This window comes from Vigna unguiculata, chromosome 8, assembly GCF_004118075.2.
Source record: "Vigna unguiculata cultivar IT97K-499-35 chromosome 8, ASM411807v1, whole genome shotgun sequence".
In the NCBI taxonomy this organism is placed as follows: Eukaryota; Viridiplantae; Streptophyta; class Magnoliopsida; order Fabales; family Fabaceae; genus Vigna; species Vigna unguiculata.
This window is the reverse complement of record NC_040286.1, coordinates 23,616,602-23,629,705: the sequence shown is the minus strand read 5'-3', so window position 1 is coordinate 23,629,705 and position 13,104 is coordinate 23,616,602. Positions and strand designations below refer to the sequence as shown.

Below are 13,104 nucleotides of genomic sequence, written 5' to 3'. Positions count from 1 at the left end.
TGTTATTAAGTTAATAAACAAAATAAAATTATATTTATAAAAAATGAAGTGAAATGTATGAAGAAAATATGAGAAAATAATTGTTGATGAATAGGAAAAAAAAAGGAGATAAGTAAATAATTTTATAAAAACTATTAAAAGTAAACGTTAATTTTTAAAAATTTAACAAATAATTACATTGTAAAGAGTAAAGTTGAAATTATGAAAAGTGGACATAAAAGAAGGAATCCTCTTTATATATAACTAGCGTAACACAGGCGCTATCGCGCCTGTGTCTATGCATTTTTTAAATATACGTGATATTATATTAGTAGGTGATAATATTATAATGTTATTAAGTTAAAAAAAATATAAAGTGAAATATATCAGAACAGATAAAAAATAATCATTGATAAATAGAGAAGAAGAGAAGAAACAGAGACGTATGATTTTATAAAAAGCTTGTAAAAGTAACGGTCAATTTTTAAAAATTTAATAAATTATTATATTTAAAGGGTAAAATCGGTATTTTGAGAAGTGGACACAAAAGGGAAATTCCCTTTATATATTGTTATAGATTATAGATAAAGTTGAAATTATGAAAATTGGACACAAAGGAGGGAATTCTCTTTATATATAGTTATAGATAAACTATATATGTTAAGAACATGAGTGACAATGTATGATTAGATGACAAAACTAATTTATTTGTAACAAAATGAAACAAATACTTGGGGGAAATGAGAATGATGATATATAATTGACTATTAACATTTAAAGTTAAAAATAATCATTGTACTTTTTATTTGATATTTAACGATTTCGGACTAGCATAAAGCCTCTTTAGAAAGTTTAGGTTTACAATAAAAAAATGAGGATAACTTTTTAAAATATTGATTTTAAAAAGAAAGTACTTCGTTAACAACTAATTTTAGTGATCAAAAGTTATATAGTGACCAATTTAAATATCAATTTATAAAATAGAAATTTTTTAGTTAATAAAATAATGATTATTATGAAGAAAAAACTATAATTGATCGTTAAATTGGTTACTGATTAAGTAGAGACTAATTTAGAAAAAATTCCTTTGTTAGCAAAAAATGTTGGTAGATATTTAGTAATCAATTTTTGTTGGTAGTTACATTGGTAGCTAAATTTTATAAACCAAATTAGAGACCAATATAATCTTTTATTCATAGTAGTGACTATTGTAATAACTAATATTTTTTTTCTTTTGTAAATTAGTATGTAAATTGGTTACTATAGTATTAACAACTCTTAGTTACTAAAATTTTGGTTGTTAATGAAACCTTTTTTTGTAGTGAATATTTTTATATACTTAATCATTTTGTTTTGTAAGGAAATATTTAATTAATATTTCTCAAATGAACTAATTTCTTAGTAGGAACTTTTGGTGATTTAGATGATCTTTTAGAATATTGGAGTTTTTAGGGGTAACTTGAACTTCTCACCTACCATTGAATTTTTTACACTTGGAAAATAAGCAATTCATAAGCAAGGAATTTAATTACTTATGTTCATTTTATTTAGTTTAGATAGGATATGAGAATAATGAATGTGATGTAGTAATGTTGTTGAAATCCTTTGTATGGGAATTTCGTGAAATTATGGTATAAAAAGTGAAAATACCTACGTATATAATTGATTTGGGTTTAAAATAGTAACTTTTAGTTTGAACTAGTTTGAGACATTGTGTGTTTGATATGTATTTATTATGGTTGTGTTGAACATGTTTGAATTATCAGTATTAAAGTTAAAGAGTTCATAACTTTTCTAAAAGTATTAGACTTTTGAAAGTGCATAAAGTTAAATAAAAATAATATTTTAATTTATTCGATGTTGGATAGTCGTGTTTGATTTGAGTTAATCCACATACATATATTATGTGATATATATCAGAGTAAAATACATGTTTGAATTGAAGTTTAAAACTTTTATCTTGTACGAAGGATTCCAACAATTAATTTCAAAAAATTGGAAAACTTAATAATTGAATTATTTGCTATTGAATTCTTTTTATCTATTAAATAATTAGTTTGGATGAAGTAATTGAAATATTTTAAATTTTAATTTTCTTGTTTGAATAAAACAGTTTAACTTTTATTTTACGATGAACTCAACTCTATCTTTAAGTATAACCAACTTAGCTCGACCTTCAATTTAGTACGATTGATGACAGGCTCTTCACGAATATTCGTCAAAATCGCGTTCAAACGGTGAAAATCCACGTGAAGCTTCCAAGCATCAATTCTTCGATGGAAATTGAAGAAACTAGCAACGGAAGACTTATATCTCTTGGGGAGAGAGATCGATTCTCTCTCGAACGAGTTCCAATGGGGAACTCACGAACTCTGACTTTTTCGGAAATCCTAGGAGGCGAATTCCTCAACTAGAAGGCGAGCTAATTGATAAAGAGGGAAAAATCCACTATCATTCTTCAAAAGCAAGGGTACAACTAGTGGCTGAACCTTTACTTATAGAAGATAGGCAACTAAAAACGTTAACGGAAGAAGAACAACAAAGGTGGTCGTCTAACATGATCGTAACGGCAAGAAGAAAATAGTGTGTACAAGAGAAAGGGAAAACGTGACAAGAACCCTAAGCGTTAAGGGTTAGTTGTTTGGACGATTGTAACGAAACCCTAGTAGAGGCCTTGAGAAGGAAAAAGGGTTGGCAACACCTGAGGAGGTGATGAAATGAATGTTGGCTTCTCGTTTTATGATGCTAGCTCTGGATGCAATTGGGCTGTTGTTTCAGGCCCATTAGGTGAACTTTCGTGCTTCATTTGTTGAAGAAGTAGTTGGCTTCCCGGCCTAAAGATGATGGTGTGACAAATGGATTGTATGAAGGTGTGGGCTGCATATCAAAAAGAGACCAATTAGGGTGTAGGCGACATAAAAAACCAATGGCCCAAAGATTCAAGGCCCAAACAATTATTTACTATTAAATAAATAAAAACATGAAAAATAATGGGCTTGGCTGCTAGCCATGTTAAAGGCCTCTTGGGGTGATATTCATCAACAACTCATCTTGACTTTTGGTTCAAAGTCGACCTTCAATCTGGCTTGGCCCGACCAGACCGAACTCAACTTTCAGCCAGGGGCGACTTAACTCGACCTTCGGCCCGATCTGGCTAAACCTTAAACGCGATTTGACCTGGCTTGACCTTAGTCCTGGTCCGATGCGGTTCGATCTTCGGCATGGTCCGACTTGACCTTCAACCCGATCCATCTCAATCTTCGGCCTGATTTGACCTTTAACCCAAGCTGACCCTATGCAACTTTAAACACATCCTTATTAAACCTTTGGCCCGACTTGGCTTGACCTTCGGCCTTGCCTGGCCTAGCTCGACCATTTAGTCCGACTTAGGCTGGTCCGGCTCGACCTTTAGTCTGGCTTGACTCAGCTTGACCTTCGACCCGAACCAACTCGTCTCGACCTTTCGCCTGTCCCAACTAGACTTTTTGTACCTAGACCTTTTTTTTAGTGAATTTCAAATTCTACAATTTTAGTTATTTGAAATACCTTTTCTAAAAATTTTCAATTTCAATTTGCTTTTAATTTCTTCATCCAAACATGTTATTTTCCTTGACCTTGTGTTTGGATGGAGCATTGCAACAATGCTTAGAAATTAAAATGCTTTGTATTTGAATTGCTTGTAATTAAATTCCATTCATTTTTTAAATAATTTGTTTGGATAAAGAAATTAAAATACCTTACATTTCAATTTCTTGTTTGGAAAAAAATTTGAATTTATTGTGAGATAAAATTTAATTTTAACAATATTTATTTTACGCTTAATTATATTTTGAGTTCATGATAAATTTGGAAACATGCTCGACAACCCAGATGGGTTGGGCAGACCCAACTATGCAACCGAATTGGTTAGACCCGACGACCCACCCGAGCTGGATCGACTGGGAAGCACAGACAAGCTGGGTGGCTCGATGATCTAGAGGCCTGGCGGCCCATACTGCACGATTGTGCCGTCAAGTTCGTCAATATGGTCCGGTCCAACCCGTCTAGGTCATTGGCCCAGTACTCTAGACGGGTTCGATGATCCGAACGGGGCCGACGACCTGGACGGGCCCGACAAGCTGAACGAGCCCAAAAATTCAGACGGGGCCGAATACCCCGACGGGTCCGAACATTCGAACGGGCTCGTACACCCAAACGGGCCCGAAGACTTGGACGGGTCCTACCACTAGGATGGGCCCGAGGACCCGTACGGTCCGACGAGTCGGATGGGTCCAACGACTTAGACACGTATGATGACCCATACATGCCAACGACCTAAACAGGCCCGAGACTCAAACGGGCCCGATAACTCGTACGGGCCCTTTTTAAACTGTCGGGTCCGTCTAGGTCGTCGGGTCCGTCTGGATAGTCTAGCTCGTACGAGTCGTTAGGCCCGTCTGGATCGTCGAGACCGTCTGGGTCATCGGGCCTGTCCGGGTCGTCAGACATGTCCAAGTCGTTGGGCCCATCTGAGTCATCGGGCTCATCCGGGTCCTCGGGCCCATCCTAGTCGTCGGAATCGTCCGGGTCTTCGGGCCCGTCTGGGTGTACGGGCCCAATGAATTGGAAGGGCTCGTCCGGGTCATCGCACTCGTTTGGGTCATCGAGCTCGTTTGGGTCGTTGGGCCCGTTCAGGTCATCAGACTCGTCTGGGTTATCTGCCTCGTCTAGGTCATCAGGCCCGTCCGGGTCATCGGACCCGTCTAGATCGTCGGGCCTGTCTGGATCGTCGGGCCCGTTTGGGTCGACAGACTTGTCTGGTTCATCGGGCCCGTTTGGGTCATCGAGCCCGTTTAGTCGTCGGGCTCGTCCGGGTTGTCTGGCCCGTCTAGGTCGTCAGGCCCGTCCAGGTCGTCGGGCACGTCCAGATTGTCTAGAATGTGAGGTTGAGTGAGAAGAATTTCAAATTCCACCTATTTTGAAGGTATTTGAATTTCTACTAATTTAACTAATTGAAATCCTTCAAAAAAATGCTTGCATTTGAAATGCTTTTTAATTTCTCTATCCAAACAAAGCATTTCATTACAAAGAAATCTAAATTCTTCAAAAAAATGAATTGCTTCATTAAAATACTCTATCCAAACACACTCTGAAAGAATTTTAAATTCTTCAAATAAAGGAATTAATCTCTTAAATTGTCTCAGCCAAACGCACCATAAAAGTTATAATTGGTAAGTTTTGAAATTGTGTACATGTTGAGTGATTATGAAGAATTTTATCATGACAATAAATTATTAATTTTATCATATTTATATAGTTATTTGAATTTCGCCAAACAAATTTGTATATTTATCTTATGGATGAAAATTTTCTCAATGAATCTCAAACTAAAAATAATAGATAATTTAATGATCAAATTCCTTTTATAATATCAAATGTTTTCAATGAAATTCTTGAATATCAAATGAGCCAAGATTGATAAAAAAGTATATTGTAATATGTTTCTATTTTGATTATATTATTTAAATTAAGAAGATGTTAAATGAATATGTAATCATAGTGTGATTAATGGTGATGAGTCGTTATGAAAAAAACAATATTATGATGAATATATGTATGTTTCATTTATCATACTAAGTTGTTGATATGTGATATAAAAATTACATTAAAAACATGATGAGGTTGTAATGATACATTAAGTCATATAAATAAGGATATCATATACTACAACAAAAATGCGATTTTGTGACAAAATTTAGTGATAAATATAAATTTTATCACTTTTTCTTTGATCAACAAAGAATGAATAAATTATAAAAGAGTATTTATGGAGTGCTCTAACCCATTTACAAAAGATACAGAACCTGTACACAAAGATACAAAAGTTTGGCATCATGGCCATACAAAAAACAAAAGAACTCATTAAAATAAGGGAGATATCCTTAATGAAGAGCCACTAGAAAGTAAAAGCCCCAAAGGCCAAACCCTCTTCTATAACTCGTGAAAACATGACCAAAACAAAGGCAAAGATATAAACCTTAGAAAATAAGGATGCAATGGTTATACATGTAAAATAAAGAAACAACCATCCAAGAACCAAAAATGATACAAAATAAGGAGGCATTAAATCTCAAATACCCGACTGTTTCCAACCCATACTATTCAAATTCCCGACCCCACATCTTTAAGGATGCATGAATGCGTGATTTTGCTTACCCCAAATATACGTGTAGTGTTTGCAAACCCTTTTTCTATGCACAGATATTGTGCACACTCTTGTGGTACATGGATAAAGAATTTTGTTCATGATTCCACTTTTTCCCACTTGGTCCCGGTATTAATTTAGACATTGTTCTTTGCTCACCTGACAAACTTAGAATACACAAAAAGTTCCATATCATAGAGAATTTAAACTCATAAAGGGGGAGATACCAATCACTATATGAGAACTTTACCGAAGGAATTTTGTGTTTCATCCAAGCCCAGGTTGTCACTTGAGCAAGGTCAAATATTTCTTCAGGATAAACTTTCCTTTGGTTAAAGATTACCCCATTCCTATGTTTCCAAATTTCTCCAACAATTGGTAACCACGTACATCTCAACATAGTGTTTTGCCTAGAGTTAAGGTTAACGATATTAAAGTGTTTGAAATTCACCATAGCTTTAATATGATGCATGGAGCTCACCCCAGCCAACTATCACATATATTTCACATCTTTTGAAATACTCTACAAGAGAAGAATAAGTGTTCCACCCTCTCTTCACATTCTAAACCCAACTCACACAAGTTGTGTGTAGTTGGATCCCCCTCACAATTAATTTATTTTTTGTTGGTAGTTTATCCAAGGTTATCCTCCATCCTAATAATTGTGCCTTATGGGTTACCCTTGTATTCCATAACATTTTAAATACTTTGTCCTCTTTCTCTTCAAAGTTTCCTTGCAACTTATTATAGGGCGACTTGACCGAAAATACACCTTTCTCATCTTCCTTCCAATTCCAAGTGTCCAAACATCCTTTACTAAATCTTTGAACATTTATTAACTGAAAGAGTTGTTCCTCCATAGTTGCCCCCCAAACAAGTATAAGCATCACCAAGTTAGGTCCTAAATACATAAGTTCCCTTCCCAATGACCCACCTCCTCAATAAATCTTTCTTTACACTCTAATATGGAGTACAACCTAGGAAACCTACTATTGAGAGATTCTTCCCATACCCATAAGTCTTCCTAAAACTTTACTTTTTTCCCCTTCTCCTATAACCCATTCGATACTCTTTTCAAACCATGTCCCTTGCTCAGTGTTACCACACACCTTATGGATGTCTTTCCACCACTTTGACACATTCCTAGAAATGTTAATATCATTAAGGTTCCTCCATGACTCATATTTTGATTCAAGTACCTCTTTCCATAAACCATGATATTCCATTCTTGGTCTCCACTTCCATTTTGCTAGGAGTGCTATGTTGAAGTTTCCTATATCTCTTATGCCTAGAACCCCATGTTCCATAGGTTTCCATATGTTTTCCGACCTAACCCACCAATTTTTCCTATTTGTTGATCCCCATCCCCAAAGAAAGTTTCTTTGTATTTTATGAGTTCATTACTCACTCTTTTTGGCACTTTAAAGAAAGATATATAGTATAGTGGCAATGCATATATTACCGATTTTATGAGACATGTCTGACCAGCCAAGGATATTAGTTTGCCTTTCCAACTAGATAATTTGTTGCTAACTTTATCAACAATAGGATGCCAAAATTGTTTTCTCTTTGGATTCCCCTATTGTCACTCCTAGGTATATAAATAGATTTTCATATAATTACAGTTTAAGGTGTTGGCAAAATCTTTTATCAATGTTGCATTCAAACCTATCCCCATACTTTGGTTGAAAAAGTTTACCCTGAGTCCTGACATCATTTAAAAGCTTCTCAATATACCTTTTATGACCCATACATTTTGGATACTTGCATCACACATGAAAAGAGTATCATGTGAAAACTGTAACAACCCCATTTTAGTTTCATTGGCACCCATTTCAACACAATATAGGTTTTTCTTGATTGCTTGTCTAACCCACCCTGCTAAGCTCTCTACTATTGTATGGAATGAGAAAGGTGCCATAGGGTCTCCTTGTCTAAGACTCTTAGATGGAACAAACTCCTTGGTAAGGCTCCTATTTATCAATATCGACACAGAGGACGTCAAACATTCTTTTATCCATCCAACTCAACTATCACAGAACCCTAATCTGAACAGCATATAATAAAGAAAATACCAACTTACTAAATCATATGTTTTTTTATAGTTCACCTTAACTATTGTCAACCTCTTATTTTTAAGCATGCATTCTTTCACATTCTCATTAGCAACCAGAATGCTATCCATGATCCATCCTCCTTTAGAGTATCTTTGAAATTATCTTATATAGTGAAAAATTTTATGACTATTATATAGTGACAAGTTTTTTATTTATCATAAACATTATCCGTAAGAGTGAAAAAATTAAAAAAAATTGTCACAATTAATATATTAAAAAAAGCTGAAATATATATGTACAAAGTTAAGGCGTTAAATTTTACCTAAGAATTAATTTAATAACTAAATTATTATGTTAATTAAAAAGGGAAAAACTTAAATATTAAATAGGTTTTATGTCATGCAATCCTTTAATAAACTCATTGATTTAAAGATCTAGAGATTCTATTTCAGTATTATGCGTAGTGACGTGGACCTTCGGCTAGCCAATCATATTTAGGAAAAGTGACATCTGTCTTTAGACTCGAAAGTATGCAAATCCTTATTTAACACTACGAAGGAAAACTAAAAAATAGTTTTTTTTTTTTTAATTCTCATAGTATAATTGATGTGTAATTTCAATTATTCACAGATTTGTTTTTATAGATTTTAACTAATTAAATTAACTCTCTCATTTCAGAATTTCATTTGATAATTAAAAGAAATATAATAAAAGTGGTATACTATTGATACATTAGGTACGATTTTGACAACTCAATGTGTTCGTTCATACTATTCACTTTTGTATTTATTTCATTTTAATTTATTGTTGTTTGAGTTTTTCTTTGATATAAGAGTCAAGCTCATTAATTTTACATATACAAAATAGAATATAATAAAACTTAAAATAAACACAAGTATTCATACTTGCATAAATAAAATATTATAATTTTGATGACAAGATATGATTAGTGATTCTTAATAATATGTCTACTTAAGAATTTTATCTATATTAATAAAAATATTTAAAACTAAAATGAATAAATAATTAGTTGTAATTGGAGAGAAAATGAATTAGTAAAATAAGCTAATAAATTATTTTCAAAATTTGATTTTATGAATCTAAAGTAAAAGTGAAAGATAAGAGTAGCAAAAAGATCAATTTTAAATTAGTATATATTTTAAAATATTTTCCTTATATGAAAGAGACACTATAATTTTGTAAGTGAAAACTTTTTGTATACATAATCGAATCACTCATATATATTTGTAGAAATTTAAACTCGTTATCACTACATCGATTCTATTGTGATATTTTAAGAGTAAAATTTAAATAATTTAAATGTCACACTAGTAATAATTGGTACTTAAACTAGATGGGACTTGTTAGGTGGTAACTATTTGATATTAATTGTTCATTTTTCTTATTTCACATAAGAAAAAAATATATAAAAAACAAAAATTATCTTTTCTTGCTCCATTCCTTTTTAGTCCATTATTTTATTGGTAAGGATGTGAACAAGATTGCTAATTTTGTCTTTGGTATAAGGGTACTACTAACATTGAATTTTATCAAAATGAGAAAAAAAAATGATAAGTTTAGAGATAAGTGAATGGAAGAGTAAATTGAGTAAAGTAAATAAATAAGAAGGATAATTGAGTTTATAGAGCTATATAGCATTTAACTATGATTTAATATATATATATATATATATATATATATATATATATATATATATATATATATATATATATATATATATATATATATATATATATATATATATATATATATATATATATATATATATATATATATCATTTAACGTAAATTTACACAATTCATAACAGGTAAATTTACTTAAATAAATAAAAAACAATGTCCATTAAATGTGTTTTCATAAAAAAAAAATACAGTTACATAATAATTTAATGAAGGCATAATTTTAAATTATAAGTTTAATTTCATAAATAAAATTTCAAAGTAAAATCGTCAATCTAATAGAAATTGACATTTATTTGATTTTATTTTTGGTAGGTTCAGTTTTAAATTTAATGTAATTTTTAATTTTCTAATCAGCTTTTTTTTTTTTTGGGGCTCAACTTTAAATTAACTCGTACAGTAACGGCCCTTGGTAGTTTAGTTGAATAAAAAAGAGAGTGTTGACGTGAGATTTCGTTTCTGGTTAACGAAGATTGATGAATAATGAGCACCATCAACGTAAAAATCAACGGTGTTGCTTCACTCCTCGGTTTCAGGCTCTTGTTTTATTTATTTATTTATCTACCCCAAACGCACCACTGTTTTCACCTTCACCCTCCTTCACTCACTTTTCTCTCTTCTTCTTCTTCTTCACTGCTCACACCAAACAAAAACTTTAGAGAGAGAAAGAGAGAGAGACCACAACGAAATTACCCAAGATGTTGCTGGGTAAGAGACCTCGTCCTCCAATGAAGAGAACCACCAGCATGTCCGAAATAACGTTGGATCTGAACGCCGCCGCCTCCGATGCAACCGACCAACGGAGATCAGGTGCTGGTGGCGGCGCCTTAACACCCAAAATTCTAAGAAGACATTCTTCTGATTTCGTAGACACACCTCACTTCCTGCGCGCGTGTGCCCTCTGCAAAGGCCGTCTCGCACCGGGTCGAGACATCTATATGTACAGGTTTAACTCTGTTGCATTCCCAACTGTTGCCGTCAACTCCATAGTTTATTTATTTATTTCTCAATTCTGAATTTCTTCTGATTATTTTTATATGCATAATTCGATTTTTTTTTTTTTATTTGTAGGGGTGACAGTGCTTTCTGCAGCCTGGAGTGTCGTCAGCATCAGATGAACCAGGACGAGAGGAAAGAGAAGTTTGTGACGGCGTCGAAGAAGCAAGTCGTGCCTCCTCCACCGTCTGGTTCTCAAATCGCCGCCACCACCAAGGGCGAAACCACCGTGGTGGCGTTGTAGATGTGAAATCCAAACCCAACATGTCAAAAACGTGTTTTTATAGCTCCCTCTCTTTCTCTTTATTCTCTTTTTTAGCGTGGAGACTTTTTGGATAATGGGAACGGGTGGCTTTCCTTGCTTACATGCGCAAACCGGAGAAGTGTTATTTTTGGAACTTGGAAGTGCCTTGTAGTGATCAATCAATCCCCTTTGGATTTTGAATCCATAGATATATAATTATTGAAATTGAAAACAAAGTTTCAAAATCCTACTCCACTGTTGCTGCTTTTACTCTTTAGTTTTCTTTTTCTGCAGTTCCAAACTCTAATTATGAACACTTGCAGATGTTTGAATATTAGTTCATACTTTTCACCACCACCAATTTCATATCCTTATTTCACTTGGTTCCTTGTTTCGAAGAACCATGCGTGTTTGTGAGAAATTTGTGAATGGTGATTCCTCAAAGGAATAAATTTCTGGTTATATGCAAGTATTGCATAACACAGATCCTGAATTTTTTTTCTTTTTTCTGTGAATAATGAATCCGTCAAATCAATCTATGCGTGTTATCTCATTAAAACGGGTGTTTGAGGCAATTCCAAAGACCTGATCAAAAGGAACAAAATATATAAAGTAATCACAAGGAGTTTTGGCATTTCATGGATGCAGATTTATATAGGTTTTGCAACTTTTTTTTCTTTACAACTAAGCAACGAGATAGAAGCAGGTCGACTCATCTACAGGATCTCAAAGATTTGATATATTTGTCCAATCTGTCGATAGTGCTAAAATTAACAGTAAACAATATATTCATAGCAACAACTTGTCACTTAAAAGCATCAGAAAAATAACCTTTCCTAGGTAAAAGTTTAACCAACAAGAACAACCTTTGGTGCAGTCATATACTATACTATAATGCTGTAAATGCAAGTTGTGGTGTAGATTCAATATCACAAAACAGACTGCGGGACCTTGCAGAGACTGATAATAAATAATAAATAATAGATAATAAATAACAAATAATAAATAAACATTCATCACTGGTAGGGCTTGGCATTGGGAACAAAATAGCCTAACTTTTCTATTCGTTTTTTCTTTAAAAACAGTAAACAGTTGCATGTGTGAGATTCGTACAAGAAGGTTCACGAATGAATAATTCATGTGGAATTACTATGGATGTATGTAGCCATAGATTCTCTTTCTCAATTTGTTAATTCCACGTTCATCTTCATTAATTATATTTTGTTTAGTGAAACATTTAACTAAAACGAAAGCGAAATTAAAGAAAATAATAATAATCAGAATATCTCTCTTGATTCCCACTGGTGCTGTCAATAATGCATTCTCCTCACTCATGCATTTTCCATTTTTGTGGGCAATAGAGACAAATTTGTTTGCTGAATAAAGAAACCATCTTCATACTTTTATTGGTAAAATAGGTTTGGAACGAAGAAAGAGTTTTCTATTCCATAACAAGAAGGGTGCTACTGCAAGCAAGTCTTGTTTTTCAAATAATTTATCAATAAAGTATCATGAATAAAAATCTAATCATTGATGTTGTGGCTGACCTTATTTGATCAATTTAGCAAACTATCATAATTATAATATTGTCGTATTTGAGCTCTTTTATTATTGACATGTAAGAAAAATATTAAATATTATTAGTTAATGATTGCACTTGACAAATAGCAACTACGGTTAAACAAAAACTATATATCACATAAAACTAACAGTTTTATAGAATCGAAAAAAAAAAAAGAAAAATTTACAGTCATATTTTAAGTCGGTGGCATCTTCAGGAGAAAGAAACAGTGACTTAGTCAGCTAGGTTGTAATAGGTCACCCTTTACACCCTATAACTCAACAGTGATGAGAGATAAATAGATTCATATGGAAAAAGAACTTAGAAAAATTCAAGATTGTATACTGTGTCAGAAATCTTACAAAATTAATGGAAAAAAAAT

General features: G+C 33.0%; 2 protein-coding genes across 2 annotated transcripts in view; one reads left to right on the top strand and one right to left on the bottom strand.

Moving 5' to 3' along the window:
* Nucleotides 1–4,284, bottom strand: part of LOC114195011 (GDSL esterase/lipase At2g03980-like) — a 29,774-nt gene extending 25,490 nt beyond the window's left edge. Inside the window, exon 1 of the mRNA XM_028085413.1 lies at nt 3,933–4,284. Within this exon, the coding sequence (XP_027941214.1) occupies nt 3,933–4,284 (352 nt within the window). The remainder of the gene's footprint in view (nt 1–3,932) is intronic.
* Nucleotides 4,285–10,492: 6,208 nt separating this feature from the next.
* On the top strand, nt 10,493–11,416 carry LOC114193469 (FCS-Like Zinc finger 6-like). The gene is made up of 2 exons (XM_028083289.1): nt 10,493–10,867; nt 10,993–11,416. The coding sequence occupies exons 1-2, from the start codon at nt 10,620–10,622 to the stop codon at nt 11,159–11,161; spliced, it is 417 nt and encodes a 138-aa protein (XP_027939090.1). The 5' UTR covers nt 10,493–10,619; the 3' UTR covers nt 11,162–11,416.
* The last annotated feature ends 1,688 nt before the right edge of the window (nt 11,417–13,104 follow it).

Coding starts and splice junctions, on each gene's coding strand:
- LOC114193469 (XM_028083289.1), top strand. CDS start 10,620: ATGTTGCTGGGTAAGAGACCTCGTCCTCCAATGAAGAGAACCACCAGC. Junction 10,868..10,992: donor CGAGACATCTATATGTACAG/GTTTAACTCTGT, acceptor TTTTATTTGTAG/GGGTGACAGTGCTTTCTGCA.